The sequence below is a fragment of the Phycodurus eques genome, chromosome 18 (genome assembly GCF_024500275.1).
Source record: "Phycodurus eques isolate BA_2022a chromosome 18, UOR_Pequ_1.1, whole genome shotgun sequence".
NCBI lineage: Eukaryota > Metazoa > Chordata > Actinopteri > Syngnathiformes > Syngnathidae > Phycodurus > Phycodurus eques.
This window is the reverse complement of record NC_084542.1, coordinates 12,657,073-12,678,760: the sequence shown is the minus strand read 5'-3', so window position 1 is coordinate 12,678,760 and position 21,688 is coordinate 12,657,073. Positions and strand designations below refer to the sequence as shown.

The following is a 21,688-nucleotide window of genomic DNA, read 5'->3' as shown; positions in this document are numbered from 1 at the left end:
TAACACAGCCCCATACCATCACAGATGCCGGCTTTTGAACTTTGCGTCCATAACAGTCCGAATGGTTCTTTTCCTCTTTGGCCCGGAGGACACGACATCCACAATTTCCAAAAACAATTTGAAATGTGGACTCGTCGGACCACAGAACACTTTTCCACTTTGGATCGGTCCATCTTAGATGAGAGAGAAGAGAAGAGAAGCCGGCGGCGTTTCTGGGTGTTGTTGATAAATGGCTTTTGCTTTGCATAGTAGAGTTTCAAGTTGCACTTACAGATGTAGCGCCGAACTGTATTTACTGACATTGGTTTTCTGAAGTGTTCCTGAGCACATGTGGTGATATCCTTTGCACATTGATGTCGGTTTTTGATGCAGTACCGCCTGAGGGATCGAAGGTCACGGGCATTCAATGTTGGTTTTCGGCCTTGCCGCTTACATGCAGTGATTTCTCCAGATTCTCTGAACCTTTTGATGATATAATGGACCGTAGATGATGAAAATTCCTTGCAATTGTACGTTGAGGAACATTGTCCTTAAACTGTTCGACTATTTTCTCACGCACTTGTTCACAAAGAGGTGAACCTCGCCCCAGCTTTGCTTGTGAATGACTGAGCAATTCAGGGAAGCTCCTTTTATACCCAATCATGGCACCCACCTGTTCCCAATTAGCCTGTTCGCCTGTGGGATGTTCCAAACAGGTGTTTGAAGAGCATTCCTCAACTTTCTCAGTCTTTTTTGCCACCTGTCCCAGCTTTTTTGGAACGTGTTGCAGCCATAAAATTCTAATTCTAATTCCACCTACAAAGCTTCAACAATTAGTGTCCTCGGTTCCCAAACTTTTATTGAATGTTATTAAAAGAAAAGGTGATGTAACACAGTGGTAAACATGACCCTGTCCCAGCTTTTTTGGAATGTGCTGTAGCCATAAAATTATAAGTTAATGAACCCATACGTAAACTTAGTTATATCCGTCACTGTATAAGCCCGAACCGCCGATTCATAAACAAAGTATTGTGAGGCATTAAGCCACCACTACAGTTTGAGGTTTCACATTCTCCAGACTAGCCCACTGCAGGGGAGGAAGACAAAGGGGATCTAATCAACAAGACAAGCCAGGGTTCCCACGAAAGAAAAGCATCATCAGAGGAACAATGGGGGGATTTGTCAGACAAAACGGAGAGGAGTGAATGAGGCTCCATACGAGATGGACTGGACTTGTCTGTGTGCAGCCTGTTTAGCGCTGCTAATTGTGATACGGTACTGTTGCATTGAGGTGCTGCTGGAAGTCATTGTGCTGCCTGCCTCCTATCATCAAAAGGTCCCTGCTTCAAAAAAAGAAAAGAGGGGAGGAAAAAAAATAGAACGGCTTCTATGAGACCAAGTTGCCCATATCGAGTAAAGCCAAATATGTAGAAAGAAGGCCGGAGCTATTTAAATGCAAGTGTCATCAGTCTAAACATGATGTGAATTAATACTGTGTATAAACAAACTGGATGTTATTATAACCTGTAATAATACAGTACAAGCAGGAAAGAGGAAACCCCCCACCACCCTCACCCCGTAGTTGACCATTGAGCGTTCAGTCACTAAAACAATAATAAGCCTAAATAAAACTAAAGTATGAAGCAAGCAGTGATGTTTCATACACGGTTTACCATTTTTAACCGTCATATAAGTGTATAAATAAGTTAACAGCTGTACAGTAGAGCAAATTACACCAGTCATTAACTTTGATGTCTGATGCAGTGACATGAAGAGGGAGGATTACCGCGCGTGCTTAAGAGGTGAGTCTCTTCTCATTAACCTGTTACACACTATCCCAGAAAGAGCTTTGTTGGCTTTCTTAGGATTTTATGAACCATGTTGACTTTTTATTGCCTAAGGCAGCTATATAGTGGTGTCTTGAGATATGAGTTTAATGTGTTCCAGGACCACACTTGTAATGCAAAACACTATTCAAATCATCTTTCCCACTTGAAATTAATGGAAATGCCATTAATCTGTTACAGCCTCCCAAAAAAAAGAAAGAAAAGCCAGTAAAAACGTGTAATGTGTTTCTCAATAAAGAAAATAGGACCCTATAATATTGTACATTATAAAATCATCATGATTAATTCATTGCAGTTCCTTCTGGTGTGTGTAACATCACCACTGGGGGCAGTATAATACCGTCATGCAGAAAAGAGACTACGAGTTTCACAACTATGGTAATTGAATCAGTAAGCTGCAGCAGTAATCGTTTTTTGTAGAGTTTGAAGAACGCAGATATCTATCTTTTTGTTTCCATATATATTTTTTCTGTCTAGGTTTCAATGTATTGCTGCCAGTAACCAGGCAACATTACAGTGCTTCGGCATTAGATAAGCTCTGAACAGAAACGTTTGTCCATTTTAATTTAGTGACTATTTCATGGCGACAGCACTCGGTGTCCACTGCACAAGGAGCACTTGACTCTGGTAAATGTGGACAATGCCTGATTGAAAACTAAATGAAAAACAAACTTGTTGCCTATCCTCTCTCTCTCTCTCTCTCACACACACACCCACACACACAAACACACACACACACACACACCCACACACACTCTCTCACTCTCACTCACTCACTCACTCACTTCTCTAGCCAAGCCCCGGGTTGAAATACTGGATCGGCAACAAGCCTTTCCTGTCTGCTCCGGCATAACAGTGTTGTGACTTCTCCCTGACTTCCCAAAGTGCCCGCTGGCGTGGCGGGCTACTAGTGAGTTGTGGCTGGAAGCCATTCTGCTATGGCAGAGTGGAGAAAGACAAGGCCGTCCCTCAGAGGGGCTGTCTAGCGGCGCACCATGGCCTCGTCTCAACTCCCGCAGAGGACGGGGAGAGCGGCACGTGGGAAAAGTTCACATGCAGGACATTGTTGATTTGTAACTTTGGGAATAATTCTTTGCGTAGCTATCGTCAAAATGCGATGCAGTAGCTCCGGTGTCAAATGATACAGGTCTGACTTGTGGGTGGCTCTCACAAGACAATGGCCCATTGTTAGTCGACCATCCGCAAAACCACGCCACATTGGGTCAATATGAAGTCAAGTGTACTCTCCTCACAGACTTGGTCAGTTAGTGAGAACAATGACGGCAGAGAGAAAAGACACCGAAACGGACAGTGTTATGACCTGATTCAAACAGGAGTGATTATCCAGTCAATGTGTGTGAGAGCGAAAGAGAACGAGACGGGGGTAAGAAATAAGGTGCGCAGAGACAGAGGGGTTGGGGGGGGGGGGGGGGGGGGGGGGGGGTAGCGGTGTTGATAGCCTCACACCAAAGTATTTGTCAGAGTCCCAAATCAAAAGCAAAAAGGACAAGAATGGCCCGCATAATGGGGATCCCCACCCCCCCTCCGCTCTCATTACTGCATGGGGACGGTGAGAGAGTGAGAGGGGTGCCGGGACAAGCCCAGCGGGAGGTCTGCCCCCGGCTGCCTTCTCAAATCTCTGCACCAACCTCACGCGTCTGTGCCAGCAAAAAATCCCAGCGCCGAATACTAGACAGTCATCTCCCCTGACCTAAAAACAACAACAACAATCCCCGACATTACGCCGCTCTAAAACGCTTCCCAGACCCCTACCCTCCCTTTGACCCGCGCCCCACGGCCGCAATTGGTGATTTTTACTGGAGTACAGTATGTTAGAATGCAAGTCCCTCCATGTGTTCCATGTACGTGGGGCTCTGTAGTTGAATGAGAGAACAGATGTCACATTGGCAACAAGGCCATAAACAAGCATCAATCCATCACCCATCCATTTTCTATACCGCTTATTGTGTTGAGGATCACAACAAGCTGGAGCCTATCCCTAACTTTGGGCGAAAAGTGAACCACACCCTGAAATGGTCGCCAGTCAATCACAAGACATCTCAACAAACAACTGCTAAAATGTATTTTTTGGTTTTCGCAGTAGAGACTCTAACATAGGTGGGATGACAATTAAACAATATTACAAGAACAAAAAAAAATACTACCTTATTTTACTAAATATGTGTAACATAACCAATTATATATGATCATCTATTTTAAGTTTTCATATCTTATTTACCTCATGAGCAGATGCTCTATTTGCTGTAATGCAGGGGTCCTTCCTTTTCTGCAGTGTATCAGCATTGGGGTTTATTGTCAGGCGAGGCAGTTCCAAGTAGGACGTATTACTGTAGTTTTGCAGGGTCTGCTGCAGGCGAGCCAGCCACTGGAGAACACTCCTCTGCAGAGCATCTTCCCTCAAAGAGCCACACTGAACCAAGCGGTTATACTGAGCGACAGTGTCACCAAAATCAATAGACTCTGAGGAGAATGACCTGGATGAACAGCTAGCGTAATCTTGGAAAAGGACAGAATTAGAAAAGATTGAATAGGTCTGGGCAAATCATTCATTTCATTTATTAACTTGAGTTTGTCAGGATGAATATTTTATGAAAGATTATTTCAGTGGCTTCCGGAGTTAAAAGCTCGTCGCCACTGTCATGCACTGCTGACTCGAACAACTAGGATGCAAAAAAAGAGGAGCTAGGTTACAAAAGTACAGCCAGTATTGCCAACTTAATGATGAGATCACTACCTTAGTGAGTAGTGACTTTTCCAACTGCTCTAGTGAAAAAATAAAGTGATTCGAGAGGTTAATTCTCACTAAGAAACAAAAAAAGATGAGTGGAATCATTTTGAGATTGTTTTTCATATAACAAGAAAGCTAAACGCTGCCAAAGACATGGGGCCTATTCGGATTCTGTTTTTTACTGAGGACCTTTACTTTCTATGCAAAATGACCACAAAGCACTTGGAGAAAAAGTAGATCTAATTATAAAAATGGTCAGAAAAGGCTTCTCGATGAAACCTCGGACCCTCCTTTATAATAGTATAATAGGTTACTCCTGATCAACCTTTACAAAAGGAACAGAGATATGTTACCCATAATCCTTTATGGAAGAAATATTTAAAGCAACAGGCCACCTCCTCCCCCATATTTGCTGTCGTGCGATGACGATTAGGAAAACTGGAGTCAAATTAATTTTAAACAGTGATGTCTTTTGTCCTATGCGCGAAAGGATCCACCTTTTAAACTCAAGTAACATTTTTCACAAAGGTTAAGGAAATGTGGTATAAAGGTTAGGAGATTTGACTTTCCCACGATTCTACATACATACTATACATTGCAAAAGCAGGGATTTGGTGACTTGTTGTAATTTTTTTAAACCAAGGTGTGTGCTTCCAAACTGCAAATATTTTGTCGAGGTTGCCTTGCCTTGCTTGTACAAGATAGATAGTATTTTATTTAAGATCATGGTTGCGTGCATGTTTTGCCAAAAGGTGCATTTGTTCCAAGAGGAAGCACCAATTTTCTCATCATCTATCTCCATTATTTCTGAGGAAGTAAATGGGAAAAAATATTTCAATACTTGTTTGGTATCAAGAGAAATAACCAAATCCCAGAAGGAGGAAAATGTTTCGCTTAATGTCATTGTTATTTGCTTTATCTATCTATATTTACTTCAAGGCCATATCACCCAACCATAAAATGAAGTGATAATCTAAGTTTTTATTTTTCTGTGTACAGTGTATATAACACTGACAGATTGTTAATGGCAACAACATAACATAAACTGTTAAACAGGCATAACAACAGGCAATAAATGTCCCGACGTGTCATACAAATAGCTACAAAGACAAGATACCTTTAACGTTGTTGCTGAAGACCCGACAACAGGTGATTCTTAACGTCGGAACATAGCTAAAAGTAACAAATGTCACCGAGCATCTCACAGTTGGGAGGATCATGTAGGCTGCCATGATGCTTCAAACCGGCGAACCTTTATTGACTCGCGAACAAGAACAAGGCTTTCACAGAGCGAGTTGTCAAGAGATGTATTTTTTTTCCTTTTTTTGTGTGGAGTATTACTAATATGTAGATTACCGAAGAATGTCTGCGATCGACAATCACTTCGAAAACTGAATATATATATATATATATATATATTAGATAAAAATATATATATTTATTTTTAGAGTCGTTGTCACTTCGTTTTTCTGATTTGTATTGCATAATGTCTAAATGTATAAAGTGTAGTGCATTTATGTTTGTGTTATAACAACTCATTTGCGGGTTGTAAACAAACCAGGATGCAGGTGGTCGCGCAGCAGTCAGCTGAAGCTCAGCTGATCGGAAGTAGTGCTTTCAATTTTCAAGCTGTCAAAGTAAGAGGCAAATCAACGCCGGAAACGAGGAGACGAGGGTGAAAATGACGACATGTGGTTTTAAAGCCAGACTTTTTGAAATTCTAGACTTTAAAATGAAAATTACCATAAAAACAAATTTGTTATGATATTTTTAATTTGTTAGAAAATATTTACAAACAATCAACCGCGTGCCTGATGTTTTATTGTGAAGGTCATAACCGGAACGTACATATGGGTTTTCAAGTCGGCTTGACAGTGCGGCTAGCTTCGATAAAGAGCAGCGTTAGAAATGGCTGACACCATAGCTGATACAAGAAGGCTCTTTACCAAGCCTCAGAACCTCAACGACGCGTATGGACCACCGAGTAACTTTCTAGAGATTGACGTGAGCAACCCCGAGACAATCGGGGTTGGAAGGGGCAGACACACAACGTACGAAGTCAGACTGAAGGTGAGCTTTCATCATTAGTTGCTAGCACCGTTAGCCTTTGAGCTATTTACTTAACGTTAGCCCTCAAATAAAAGATTATCAGCGGGTGACATTGTGACGAAATAATGTGCGTAACGGTTATAAGTACGTATGGTAAAGTATTTAAGACAATCAATACCGAATAAATCGATATGAGTGAAAACAGTTGACTGACAAGCTAGCAACATCCTTCAGAACAAGCTCCCACCGTTAAGCTACCTAGCAGTAGATGATGTTTTTGACGTCAGTGTGACTATATAGCAACAATGTTTTCGAGATACTAGTTTTACTGATGTGCATCGCTTTGACGGTCGTTTTTTCCGAAGACGGAATTTGTTAACTAGTGCTGAGCACAACGTTAATCGAGATGACACCTGCAAAAAGAGCAGTTGTGCGAATAAGTTACAAGTGTAAATTTGCAAGAAATGATCTGTCACTCTTAAAGTTGAAACCCTGATAACTTATTTTCGAATTTAGCCACACCTCAGATCTGGAAATGACCGTCCAGCTCATGACCAACAGATGGTTGTTTAATCCCCCATGTCCTCTCCACTTTAGTCGAATTGATGTTTGTTTTTGCTGTGTTGATTGAATGGATCGTCTATTGCAGCCATCTTCCTGCATTATGGCGTAATATGCGGTCAAGGGAGTTTGTGGTGGGGGGTTGTAGACACGTAGTAGCCTGCCAGCCAGTCAGCTCGTGCTGACAGGATGCATTTCCTTCCTCCTCCTGCTGAGGACATTGCAGGGGAGTAGAAGGGCCTCCATTTGCAGAGAAACTGCCACAATTATTTGCTAAATGAGCTGATGAATGCGTAAAAGACATGCGCCCTGCCTCATTCCGCAATTGTAACAGCTTGCACAGCAACTGGCTCATACAAGAGCAAAAATGTGACAGAGCGCATTGTGTAACTCCAAGTGAGGGCTGTTATGGTCAAACACTTTCACCTGTTACGAAACGCGGACGCTGCGACACATGGGGTTTAGTTTCACACATGACTTGTACTCATTCTTAAAGACCAAACTGTTGCAGCCTATGAGCACCGCAATGAATCCCAGTGGGCTTCCTCCAATTGTTTATGATGATGTTATACAAAACATCCATATCAGCTTCCATAACAAAACATCTGTTATTTGGAAGCAAATACCGTGGGTTAGAAATAGCCGTAATGGCGTCCATAGCAGGGTTGAGTCAGAATAATTTTTCCCATTTGCCTGTAGAAAAAACACAAGCTTGAAACAGTTTCTCAGGGCAGCAGCTATCTAATATTTTTAGACTTGTGTATTCTACCGATTATCCTATCGATTAATTGTGCAATCAGATTAAAAAAAAAATATATATCATTATTCAACAATAATGTGCATGTCTCCACTTGGGGTCATCATTCTTCCGTTCCACTGTAGTATCGGTGACTTGCAATGTATACGGCTTTAAAAGGCAGGGCCTAACCTGGAGACAGATGGACAACACTAAAATGTCAAGCTTTTTTACTATGCTATCTAATATGGGTGAAGCATAGCATTTGAAAATCCATTTGAGGATTCGCCATTAAAAAAGGGGGTCCGAGGGTGCGTTCACCGCTGCTTATACATTGAAACCAGCACAGATTATCATTTTAATGGCAATTTAGCCACCCGGTTGGGTCAAAATCTATCTTTGTCAGTAATGTACTTCAACATTAAATTCACGATTCAAGGTTGTCTGCACTTAGTTCGTTAACACAGTATTGTCTTTGTTGTCTAGGATGCATGGGGGCGGTGTGGTAAAGTTAGTTTTTTTAAATGCAGTTCTAATGGTAAATGGAGAGGTTAAAAATATCCTACTCTAAAGAATGGTTTCATTGGTTGAGTTATATACCTTTGCCAGTACAAGCAGGAAAAGAATGAGGCAATCTCAAGAAGTTAAAAAGTTTCTCCGGATGATTCCTCCCCCATTCCAAAAACATGCACGCTAGGTTCACTAAAAACTCTAAACTGTCCATGATGCTGTAGGTGGGAATCTAAGTGTGAATAGGTAGTTGTCCGTCTGTCAATATGTGCCCTCCGATTGGCTGGCGAGCAGCCCAGGCTGTACCCAAAGTCAGGTGGTATTGGCTCCAGTTGACCTGTGACCCTAATGAGGATAAGTGGTATAGAAGATAGACGGGATGGAGTTTTTCATTGTACAGTGTCGATCTGGCATGTGTATCGTCAATTCATCTGTCTATACTTGTTGATGTTAGCAAGTAGTTAGAAGCTACCCCTCACTGACTCACGGCTGTGGTGTCCTTGGACACTGATACCCAGAAACGCTCCCCGGGCGCTTCAGCTGCCCCCTGCTCCAGTGTGTTCCACTAACGTGTACGTGTTCACTGTGATGGGTTAAATCCAGAGAACAAATTTCGTGTGCATGCATGCATGTTCATGACAATAAAAGATGATGATGATTCTTCTTCTAGCCAGTCACTGGGCTTATCCGATTGCCTCATCTGTTATCTCCCAAATATCATTTCAGTTGACGGACGCCTCTGTGGTTAGTGGACTGCAGTATTTAGATTAGTTAACCGCCCTGACAGATTATTAGGCTCCCTGCACTTTAAAAGAAACAAGTGAGGGAACCAAAGCAGTCTCCGGGCGTCAGAGTTGAACATGAGGCTACTGTACTTGATTAGCGTGGGATAATTAGCATATGCGTGTAATCAGCATTATTATGCACCTCGTAGCCCCGTGTGACCCCCGCTTTGCATAAGACCACAGATGAAGCGGCACATCCTTCGCCGCTCAACGAATGTGATGTCAACTTGGCTTCGCTTTCCCCTATCGTATCTCATCTTCAGCACACTAAACTATGTGTAAGCCTTTCATTGCTTTTTGGTCACCCTATTACTCACAATATTCGTGAACGCAAACCTCATTTGCCGTGCCTCAAGTTCCCACTGCTGTCCCACGTTCCACCCAAAATCGAGAGAGCCCTTGTGGTCGCCCTGAGAGAGTCTTCTTAATCCCCTCATTGAGAGGGGAAAGAATGAAATGGGCCAGGCATGTGGGGGGGGGGGGGGTTAACTGCCCGGCCATACCCCCTCAAAATTCACGGAAGGGTATAAAGCCACCCTACCCAGCCCCCTTCAGCAGCCTTATTCCATTTCACTCCCTACGCAGTCACTCGCCTGCTTCATGGTGAGCTTACACAGTTCTGGCGATAACTGCTGGCTTAATAGATAGATGACTGCATAATGTGAACACCAGAGCAAGGGCTTTATTTGCACTATGAAATGATAAAGTCCACGCAGACTGTTAGTTTTTTCTTTCAAGCCAGCTGGTGAAGGTTGAGAGATGGTGGTGAATCATAAAGGTTTTTTTTGTTTGTTTGTTTGTTTTTTCCCTCGCGGAGGCCAACTGTTTGCACTGGCTCTCTCTCCAAGTCAGCCTGCGTAGTCACTTGTTGACAGGCAGGCTTTACGCTCGTATTCAAATCAAAGGGATCAATCGTTCGCTCCCAGAGATGAAAGCTAACTAGCTGCTGAAAGGAGACGGATATCTCATTTTTCCTGAGCGGACTTGTAATGCTGAAGGGTCTCATTGAAGAAGTCGACTTTTGTTCTCATTCAAATCCATTTGTTTTAGCTTGTAATTGAAATCAGAAATGTCTGAGAGACCCACAGGAAGCTTTTTTTAAATTTCTTTTTTTAAGAGCAAACAAAGCAAGTTTCGATTCTTTTTCTGTTGTCTTTTGTGCCAAAGGTGGGCATTTTGTGAATAATTAATAAGAATTAAACAAACGTGCTTTATTGGTTTGTGTAATTAAAGTCTAAAATAGACCCTCTATCTTTTTTAAAATTATTTTAGATGTTGTTAACAGAGGAAGAGAGAAAACAAAATTAGGAAGACTGTCGCTCGCACATTTCTCAAAATAAGGCAAAGTGTGCTTGCTTCAAGCTGTTTGTCACTCCCATTTAAAGTTTACTGTAAAACTGATACATAAAACAAAAGAGTATTAAACGTTATATATTTAAACACCAACATGTTCAACCAAGTTATATATTAACAAAATGTTGGCTAACTTATTGCTAACATAATTCAATAATGGCAATAAACATTTACAGTCATTTTAAACCTTCAAACAACTGCTGCTTTAAAATATGAAGCAGCAACATATACAAACGGGGGATGCAACAATACTGCGGGAAGGACAATTTCTGGAGTCAGTCTGAGTAAGTTGGGGACCTTCTCTGCTTCTTCTTCTTGCTCTAGTGGTTGAACCGCAATACCGCAGTGGAGCACTGTAACCTATGGCTGCCACTAACCAATATTTTTAGACTCTTATTATCGATGACTTCATTGCTTAAGCGAATTAAAAGAAAATGTTGCATTAGTTTAGGGCAAACTCATTTTTTTCCCCAAAAAACTGTTTATTAACTGATTATTGTTGTTTATTTGGTAGTGTTTGATGATTAAACAAACCCAAATAACAATGAAGCAATATCACACTAGCGGGAGTGATGCTTTATTTGCCAACATTTTTTAAATTGAGCGTTACTTCTTGGCTACTGATTGATCTGAAGTGCTACGAGTTAAATATACACTTTTGAGGCCGCTTCTGGTTCCGCTACGTCGATTACAGGTTATTTATACTACGGCTGCATATAACCATTGTTTTCGTAATGGATCAAAGTGACTTTGTTTTTTTATTTCAATTGATTGATTATTATTTCAGTCACTAGATTGGTCCATAACTTGTCAGAAAATAGGCAAACATGTTTTTCGTTGTTTTGAGTACGGAAATCAGAGAATATTGAACTGTTGAGAGGCTGAAATCAGAGGCTTTGGCCAATTTTAAGTTCAACAATAGCTCGAAGCGATTAATTTATCAAAATAGTTGTCGATTCATTTTGCACCCCAACCGGGGAATTTATTATTTTTTATTTTATTTTTGTAAGCTATTTTCCATTGCTCTTACTTACTTGTCGGTGGTTTGAATGCTAAACATCGACCGCATCCTGTTTATAGCCTTAATATTTGTTAATCCCCTGATGATGATGACATGATTAGATTTGTCTCTTCTTTTCGTATTTCAGGAGGGCGCATTTGGAACGCTGAACTTGGGGATCTTACTTTGTTTATAGATCGGAGCACATAAAAGGCTTCTTATACTTCACGTACTCTACCCTTTCCCTTTTGTACTCCCATAGCTTCTCCCTCGCTTTCTTTCTGGCTTCAGTTTGGGTGGGGGGACTTTGGCCATTAATAAAAATGAGTAGCGGTGGGGTGGGTGGGTGCGAGAAGGAGGGGAGTGGGCGTGCTTGTCAGGCACAGTCAAGTGTAATCCAAAGTCTACAGCATCCTCTTGGACAACTATTTTAATGGAAATGGGGAACATATTGTATCAAGGCTACCATATCCTACTTGAGATGACAGTATCAAAAGTGGGAGTTGATACTATGGTAACCAAGCAGCTTTTTGCCAGCAAGAGAGTGCATAGACTTTCAGAGCGCAGGGGCCAGCGAGCGAGAGAGAGTACACGGCAAGGCGAGAGCAAAAGACCCGTCACCCCAAAGCTTTTGTTCCCAGCCTCTTCTTTCACCATTTCGGAGTATGATGCAATGAGATGGTATTATGTTGCCATTTTTAATGCCATTATTGTGAAAGGGGGGCCTGGGGAGGGATAAGGGGGTGTGAGAGGGGGGAGCTTTAGGATGCACACTCTCCAACTTAACTTGATCTAGCCTGCTAAAAGCTAATGCGTGGTGGTCTTGAACTCTTCTCACAGGAGATGAGTGATCTTTGTCCGAGGCTGTTTTTAAAGGCTTCTGCCATTTCCAGTGAAGCTAAGATATTGTGTCTCACACATTAGGCCTCACTCGCTTCCTATATGGAGCGTAGATTGTGCCATGTGCACTCATAATGGAAAGTGAAGCTAGGCGGCCCTTTTTCAAGAGGGGTAGCTTCATGCAATATTCTCTCTTTCATTTTGGCTTTTATGAAGCCCAACAATCCCTCACATGCATATTTATCTGTCTTTCGCCATGTTTTGAAATGTCATCTCTTTTTTGTTTTTTTCCCCTCCATCTTTCCTCTAAGCTTTGATTCGGTCCCTTTTTGAGCAAGCAAGCGAGGCAAAGTGTGCCTTTTAGACAGTATACGAAACGCTGACAGCTTACCAGGTGAAAGCTGCTCCCGTGTCACGTAAATTGAGGCTGCCGAGAGAACAGAGGCTTAGGAAACCTGATCTTTGACTTTGAGGGCTCTCACGCACCGCCTCTTTTTGGGTGAGCGAGACCTCTCACTTTTCACTTTTGTCATTTGCGTTCCTCCCCCTGTCCTGCAACAGCAATCTCTTAATCACAGGGTTTGAGACGGCGAGAGGATTTGAAGGCCAGGTGACTTTCCTTTCTTGAGCTCTCGTCGCTGGGTTTTATTGTTCTTGAGGCCAATTGATCGGATTCAACTTTTCGTTTGTGCGTGTACAAACCGGCTCGAAAACTGCGTGGCCATTATGTCCACATTAATAACTCTGTGATTGGCCAAACCCTCAATGCAACACCTTGCACACAACTGTACTTCATAATACATCAGTGTGTGTGCCTGGGTTTATGCTCAGTTAAGTGTTTTCCAGTGTGCACATGATGGGATTAGAGTCACGGCGGTGGCAGATTACCTGTAACTGTGATCTGTTGTGCTGGGGATTAACTTTGCGGCGCTCCTCGCTGTGAGGTAACTTTACGCAGCAGGGACAGGCGAGTGGAGTTAATGCCAAAGTAGTGGGGCAATAAAGCTAAACTAATCCACTTCTCCTGTGACCTGAGGAAGAGTGAGGAAGGGGGGGTGACTCATTGACAACTTCACCTGGGTAGAACCTGAAGGCAGGACTCTTAAATAAAGGCTCGTTTTTTTCCCCAAGCGGTTCATTTTAGCTTGCTTTTCAACTCTAAGGACTTGAGCACTGTTGTATTCACAGCAAGAAGATTACGAGTTGAAATCGTAACCCAAGCGTTGCCGAGTAAAGTAGAGTTTGCGTGCTCTCTCTGTGCTTGCTTGCGCTGGAACTTCTGCCGTCCAAAACTTTGCTTGTCAAGTGAATTTAAGCCTCTAAAGGCACAATATCCACTAAGCAGTCCACTGTAGTTCATTTCCACAAGGTACGGTCCGTAATTGGGCTTGAATTCCATACTGATCATTTAGGTTCTACATTAACATGGAGGTGTCAATTCTTATTCGAGTAATAAATAGACACCTGAACCAATATACACAAGCAAATTATACTGCGCCACAGCAGTATAAAAAGGTGCTGAAAAGTTGTACTTCACAGGTCTGATATTTTGGTTTAATTACAATGGAAACATGGCGGCATGGTGGCCGACTGGTTAGAGCGTCAGCCTCACAGTTCTGAGGACCCGGGTTCAATCCCCGGTCCCGCCTGTGTGGCATTTGCATGTTCTCCCCGTGCCTGCGTGGGTTTTCTCCGGGCACTCCGGTTTCCTCCCACATCCCAAAAACATGCATTAATTGGAGACTCTAAATTGCCCGTAGGTGTGAATGTGAGTGCGAATGGTTGTTTGTTTGTATGTGCACTGCGATTGGCGGGCAACCAGTTCAGGGTGTACCCGGCCTTCCTGCCCGATGACAGCTGGGATAGGCTCCAGCACGCCCGCGACCCTAGTGAGGAGAAGCGGCTCAGAAAATGGATGGATGAATGGAAACATCAAAAAGTGACAAACCGTGCTTCTGAAATCCCGTGAAACAGAAGTACAAATGACTGCAAATCCAAACATTGTATTTTCTTTTATTTGGGTTCTGAAAATAGGTACAATTCTGATCTGATATCCGTTATCCTTCACAACACTTGACCATTGATGTGCACTAAATTGGTTAATGTACCGCTGTAATCCTCGCAAAAACAAAAAAAATTCACTGGTTCAAGTGTGTGCGGTGTGCATTTGATTGCGTTTCCATGGTAAAGGCTGAGGATCCTACAATATCTTAGGACCAACTGTCCCACTTAATTGGCGTACTTGTCACGTTTGGTCATGTTTGGGCATGGGCCAGTCATGCGTTTCAAGATATACAGTGGTTTTTAAAAAGTCAATTTCAAAACTTTCCCTTTATGTATTTATTTATTGATTGATTGATTGAGTCGATAGTGCAAGCAAAGTGACATGACCCCTTCCGATGTTGTTGGGAGCAGTCTTTGAGCCCGACGACGTTTCCACTTGTTAAAAATGTTGGCTCTTTTGGAAGTGGAAGGATTTACAAGAGCCCCACCCATAATTGTTTGACAAATTCACCGCAACATTTATTTGATTTGTAGCCTTCAAAAATGTTTGATTGCTGGATCAGTGTTTGCCTGATCCCAACAGTGCTGTAGTGAACTGAACTGAATCACGAAGGCCGAGAAGACGACTACCCAAAGAGGAAATTTAAAAAAACATGCCTGTGTTTTTCCCCGTTGAAACACCAGAGTCTCAAAGGCAGAAAAATCAGGCACATTTATCAAAGAGTGAGTGGAATAAAGAGGAACAAGACTGAAAGGAAGAGACCATGAGAGCAAAAAAGACCACTCCTGCCCTCCCTCCCTCCTCAATTAGTCCAGCACAGACCAAATGAAGCTCCCGAGCTCTCTCGTTCTCCAGCTCTTCCTTTATGACCATACCCCCTGCCTTTTGTTCTCCCCCCTTTTCTGCAGCCATTTACTCAACCTTGTAGTTAACTTTCCGTCCCCTTTACCACACACTGTTCTAGACATCTGCCTATTGATCAGTCTGCTGTTCATATCTGAACTTATGCTGCACATACTTGCTGTGCCATTGTTGCGCTTCCTTGTATGAATTCTGACCTTCTGTGAATGCGGCCCGCCATTGAAAATCCTCGCTCAGCCACCCCCGCCCCTCCTCATTCGTATATTGTCATGGGATGACCATGTGCTGTCAGGACTAGTGAATACGTTTGACACTGTACTGTAATTTGCTGTTTGAGCCAGTGTTCTCTGTCAATGCCGAAGCATCTCCCCTCTTTCAAATGAGAACGCCGCTCTCGAGTGCTCGTCAACAGCAACGGAGGATTATGCGAACGTCTCTTCCGCTCTTGCGTTTGGGAACATGCGAAAAAATGGCAAAACAGCCTGAGAGCGGCAGACCTTGGTGAGGGGAACAAGTGATTTTTGTCTTCAGGAGGCCAGTTTAAATTTTCCTATTCAGGATGAGAGAAAGTCTTTGTTTTTTTGCCCATCTTTTTTTTCTTCAACCTGCAGCATACACAAAAAAAATACTGTTGTCATCCACTTGGGACATTGTCAACTGGCTCAGGTTTTTATGCTCTGGAATACTCGTCTCTCATTGGCCGCACGCCTTCAAAGGCTTTCATTTGAAAACAAAAACAAACCGCTTTTTAAATTTGATGCTCTTAGCTCCCACCTGAAGGTCCCTAAAAAAAATCTCCTGCAAACAATCTTAAAAGTATACGATTATGTGAGCTAAGACTTTAAGACTTGCTTTTTTTATTTGAGGTGTCCACCTAAATCGTATCTGCTTTGTCTTACGCATAGAGATAAGATTCAAAAGAGGTGTTCGATAGGTGCATCTCAGTAAATTAGAATATCGTGAAAAATGTCATTATTTCAGTGGTTCAGTTAAAAAAGTGAAATTCATAATCAAAATGATTTTCAATATGGAAATTGGGTAGGAATTTGCTTTTCAAAGTAATTTCTGACGTGTCTAATCTGTATATGACTTTCACAATTTCAACTGAGGCAACTAAAATAAACTAATTCGATTTAATTTGAGCTGCATCTGTATCCTGTTAATGAGAATCTTCACATAAATATTCATTTAAATCTGTCCTTACTGAGCACATTGTATTTGCCGAATGCTCTTATACCTTTTGAATCTCACTTTGTGACTGTAAGTGTATTGAGTGGGATAAAGATGACTCCTAAGTTACTTATAAAAGTTGGTACATCACCGTGTCTTCAATTTCTGGCTTCATGTAGGCTATTTTGGCTTTTAAACATATGACTGGTATTCTGTTTATCTCATGACTGGAACTCTGGAATATTAACAAGCCACCTTTGCTATCAACAGGTGTGTAGTGAGGTTATTATAATTGACAAAAATGAGAATTAATAAGCATTAAATTAAAAAAAGAAATTGTTTACAAAATGAAAAGAAATGAGCTTTGAAAAAGTAATTGACCCTTTGTTGATATATTTTATGATTATTATTGTATGCAGTGAACAGCTGTGTGAGTGCAGATTTACTCTGTTGCATGAAGTGTATGTCCTGGCTTTTTCTGTGATTTTGACCAACCGCATGATCTGCATTTAACCTTAGATCAGCAGTCTTACGTAGTGTTTTTGAAATGGTATCCAGACAATTCAACAATGAAGAATATATATATAAACTGGCAAACTCTTTAAAAAATAATAATAATAAACTAATTAAAACTAACTGAATTAGAAAAACAAATGAAAAAGTCAAAACGATATAAAAACAAAAGAAGAAAACATTTGCAAACTATTATTATAACCTTGTTATGCAGTGTAACGAACACATCCCAACTAAATTGCAAACTACTCCTGACCCAATAGATGTCAATAGTTGACTCAAAGTCACGTGTTGAGTGTTGTGGTAATGATGTCTAACTCTAGATCCGGAAAAGAGTAATGAATGAGTAATAATTAATGAATGAAACAAAATGCGAGAACACAAATGTTGTCCTTGAAACACTGTAGTGTTTTGTTTGTTTGTTTGTATGGCCTCATCTCATGCCTTTGGGGAGGTACCAGCACTCTGGAATCACGAAAGGAGTGTCTCTTTTTAACCCTTTCCATTTTGTCCTCAGACTAACCTTCCCATCTTCAAGCTGAAGGAGTCGAGTGTACGGAGACGCTACAGTGACTTTGAGTGGCTCAGGGCAGAGTTGGAGAGGGAGAGCAAGGTGAGGAGTTGGGGGGGGGGCACCTATTTATATTTTCACAGCCCTGCAGATGAATACACATTTGATTTGATTTGTAGCCTTCAAAAATGTTTGGAGCACCTCCTCGAAAGCACTCCCAAAATCAATTTACAGAGCGTACACTGAATTATATGTTTTTTCGTCCTCTTCTTTGTGCCCATTTAAATGCTGCTCCTAATTTCTCTCTCAGGTTGTTGTGCCACCCCTCCCGGGTAAAGCGCTGATCCGACAGCTGCCCTTCCGAGGGGATGATGGGATATTTGATGACTCTTTCATAGAGGAGAGGAGACAAGGTCTGGAGCAGTTCCTAAACAAGTAAGCAGCGCCTTATCGTCACAGACTTCATGGTTTATGCATCGGAACTTCCAAGGTTAATAATTTGGACCGTTAAGATGGTTCTCCCCCCCCCATAGGAAATAATGTTCCCCACACACGAAGACTTTTGATAAATATTATGCATTATATACATTTAAGATCGTTGGCCCCGACCCACTTCGGATCCAGTTATCGGGACAAATTCACTCTCAACACACCTCAAATCAAAGAATAATCTTTTAGGATAATCTTATAAAACATGAAATAGTCTGGTGTTTGACGTCCTTGGTGAGGAAGGGGCAAAATCGTGACAAAAACAGCCCGATTGTCTTTGTGTCGACCGAAGCTACAAAAATATAGATGTTTTGATTTCGATAAAATTCACCGCCGTTTTGCATGTGCCTGCACATGGCCGAACATTCTGTATAACTTCCACAAACAATCCAGGTAAAAAAAAAAAATTGTTTGGTAATTTACTTCAGTGGTGGTCATCACACCTTTCCGTGGCCCCTGAAAAAACTAAACATTTAAAACTATTTTGTACTGTACTTTCTTCTTTGTAGTCATTTGACGTTTCTGCCGTCTTGACAACATTGTTTTTAACGCTCCAAAACATGGAAACAAAACACTTTGCCCCAAAGTTTATTCAACTTTTTCATGCGTCTTCTTCCACCAGATAACCCGACGCGTCGTCTTGCTTAATTGTCGTTTCTATTTCTTCACCAAGCAAATTTGTTCCACATTTGTTTCACTTGTGATGTTTAATTTATGATAATTGCAACTCAAGTTACAGCGTGTGTTTGCACGTGATCCGGCGCATCTTTTTTTCCTCAGCTGCTGAACAATAAAAGTTACAGTGCCGTTGTAATTATTTGCTTTGATTACACACGCAGTCGTTATCTTTGTTTCATGTGCAAATGCATCAATGTTTCGGTTTGAACGTCAAGTGTGCCAAGAAAATTAAAATCCGTAAATGTTTTTATTTTTTTATTTATTTTTTTAAATAATATGACAATATGTGGGTAATTAAGAGGTTGTTACATGCATTTCAGGAAATAAAACGCTGCTGTTCATGATATCATTGTTCAGAGATGTCATATCGGCCGGCTGCTTTATCAAATGATTGAGAGCATTGTGAAGAGGATGTCTTTTGCAATGCTCAACTTGATTGTCCCTCAAAACTAGTGAGGAGAAACACAAGTCAAACATTGGGCCACACTTGTTTTCTGCCAATCTTCTTCCGATCCCGAAGTTTGACGCATTCATTTGTCTGAACTATTTCCCATTAGGGGTTAAGATGTGAACGTGTAATGGCCTCACGTTGACCCCAGCCCCCTCTGGGTCTCAGGTGCGCTGGGTATTTTGTTGTATAAGCCCTTGTGCGTCATCTGCGGGGACACTGAGTCAAGCCTCATGTCAGAGTGGCTTCATGAAAGAACATCTCCTCCAAATTTTAATGGAAGAAGCATAATGACAAATTGATTTTCCTCAAGTCATATTTAACGATAGTTACTGTGCATTGCTTTTGCTCATTGACTGCTTATTGAATCCCTTCCGGAAGGCTCCGACTCAACTTCAATCATGTACACAAACCAGTTACTATTTTGCGACCCTGCTCCAAAAAAGGGACTATCAAGTTAAATTCCTGATAAGAAACAGACCTGAGCCATTTTCACATTGTTTTCCTTATGACAAGGAAGGTAATCGCTGAGTCAATTGCACTGAACGCAGCCATAAAAAAAACACATGGTCCAAATTTATATGTTGCAAAAGCAGTCATTCAGCTACAGGTTGGAAAGTTTTGACTTGTGGTATGTGCTTTACAGCTGCAAATATTTTGCTGGAAATGCCTTGCCTCACCTGTATAATTCTGCATGAGATGACCGTAGGTGTTGCGGTGTTACTCTTACCCTTGCTTTACTGTTACAAATGTACCAGCGGAACTATTGTCATTTGCTTATTCTGTAAGTCCCCTATTGTCCCAACTGCGTAACAGGAAAAGGTGCACAGCTGCTCACTTTTCTGGCTGCGCGCATTCTCCTGTCGACTTCAGTCTGTACTCCGTGCAACACTGCACGCTGCTGAGGCAGATACAATTTATGCCGCATGTGCTAATGTTATTGTAAAAGAGACTTCTAGAAAGCTATCACATGTATTCATCCTTCCACTGTGACTGTCCTGTTCATTAAATGACTGAAAGTGCATCAGCGATTGTGACTCTCTCCCCCCCCACTTAACTCAAGCGGCAGCCTATCTGAAGCTCCCTCCTAACTGACATTTTGGATCATAACACAAAGCAAAAACATTTCCCAAGTGACAGCTTGCAACTTAGAAAAACTCTGAAGGTAATTACTGTAAATGGGGCTTTATTCAGCAAATAAAACATGAATCAGGAAAAGCACCAGCACTTACAACATGACTCCCAAACAGGCTCCTCAACTTCTCGTATTGTATACATGCGCTTTGAAGCACGTTTGTCTCCTCGTGAGCGCCTCTGACCGGTAGCCTGTTGTGGTCACCATGTGTGTGTTTTCAGAGTGGCCGGTCACCCTCTGGCCCAGAACGAACGGTGCCTGCACATGTTTCTACAGGATGAGTCTGTGGACAAGCACTACACCCCATCCAAAGTCAGACAAGCTTAAGAAAGAGAGAATATGGCGCAGCCAACCTTCCCGCCCGCCCTCATCTGACTTGGCCCGCCCTCTCAGCCAAGCCCAGACCACTGAATCCAAAGCGCTCCCTCTCCCTCTTCACTGCTTCTGTTTCTTCTCAGACAATTAAGAATTCTAAGATAAATCCCCCCACCCAACACCCATTCCCCAAATATATATATATCGCTCATTATCCCCTCTAAGTTACCTCATCCCCTTTTTATTTTCCCTCTTTTAATAGCAGAGAATGTTCACAACATCACGTGGTCCCTCGATGTCTGGAAATGCCACTAACATGGGTGTATAATTGTATTTATCATTAGCTATTTGTTGAATATATTCATTTTTGTAGTAACTTTGAGCAGTTACATGTATGCAAAGCTCTTGTCAGACCAACAGCCGCCTCCATTGTATCGTCAATACTGGCATGTCGCACACTAGTGGGCCATGAAATTTAAAAAATGTCAACCCCACCAAAAAAGGAAGCATGTGTGTGCGTGTGTGTCCATGTCCAGCAACCAGCACTTGCCCCGTTATCACCATTGCTTTTTCTAGGATGTCAATTTACACAGAGGGAACTGCAGTATTTCTACTAGCTATTTACGCATTTTGAGATTTATATACTGCTGTGCCATTTTTTTTGTTTATTTTGAAGATTTTCCAATAAAATAGGTGAAATGTCAACTGCATATGTGCACACCACTTTTTATGTATGCCTACTTTCAAATACGTGTATGAAGGAGTATGAGAGGCCCACAAAATAGTAGGAATTTAATGTTGTAATATCCTGACAAAAGGGTATAAACTAAGATGTAATTTTATGCAAAGTCAGCTGAGTTATAATTTTTTAAGGCAGAAAAATTCTGTTTTACAAGAATGATGATAGTTTTATAATGATAAATGACTATTACATTTGTAATGCACATTATTCTCAACTTTTTGCATCAAAATTCCAACTTTTTCCCCCCTTTTTTTTTTGCAGTGGCTCTAATTCTCCTTCGTACAAAAATGTGTACAGTCAATGCTTTTGTTTTCAGTTTTTACACAAACTAAGATGATCATTGTGGCAGCGCACTCTAGATTTCTATCAAAATTAAAACCATGTAAAAAAGGCAGCAATCAATTCAGTGTCT

General features: G+C 41.6%; 2 protein-coding genes across 3 annotated transcripts in view; one reads left to right on the top strand and one right to left on the bottom strand.

The window, feature by feature from the left end:
* afg1lb (AFG1 like ATPase b) overlaps positions 1-5,919 on the bottom strand; it is a 33,721-nt gene extending 27,802 nt beyond the window's left edge. For both annotated transcript variants that reach the window (XR_009770308.1, XM_061704373.1), the window contains exons 1-2: positions 5,693-5,919; positions 4,066-4,343 (exon numbers count right to left, since the gene is read on the bottom strand). Coding sequence is in view for 1 of the 2 variants with exons in the window: in XM_061704373.1 (XP_061560357.1) it covers positions 4,066-4,343; positions 5,693-5,807 (393 nt within the window). In the remaining variant the exon portion in view is untranslated. The remainder of the gene's footprint in view (positions 1-4,065; positions 4,344-5,692) is intronic.
* A 524-nt stretch (positions 5,920-6,443) lies between these two features.
* snx3 (sorting nexin 3) lies at positions 6,444-21,239 on the top strand. Its single transcript, XM_061704376.1, has 4 exons — positions 6,444-6,645; positions 17,476-17,571; positions 17,780-17,904; positions 20,441-21,239. The coding sequence occupies exons 1-4, from the start codon at positions 6,484-6,486 to the stop codon at positions 20,544-20,546; spliced, it is 489 nt and encodes a 162-aa protein (XP_061560360.1). The 5' UTR covers positions 6,444-6,483; the 3' UTR covers positions 20,547-21,239.
* Positions 21,240-21,688: the final 449 nt, after the last annotated feature.

What these genes read in the sequence shown, in the direction of transcription:
- snx3 (XM_061704376.1), top strand. Translation starts at nt 6,484, where the DNA reads ATGGCTGACACCATAGCTGATACAAGAAGGCTCTTTACCAAGCCTCAG. An exon ending in CGTACGAAGTCAGACTGAAG is followed by an intron (nt 6,646 to 17,475) that starts GTGAGCTTTCAT and finishes TTTTGTCCTCAG; the next exon opens with ACTAACCTTCCCATCTTCAA. An exon ending in CTGGAGCAGTTCCTAAACAA is followed by an intron (nt 17,905 to 20,440) that starts GTAAGCAGCGCC and finishes GTGTGTTTTCAG; the next exon opens with AGTGGCCGGTCACCCTCTGG.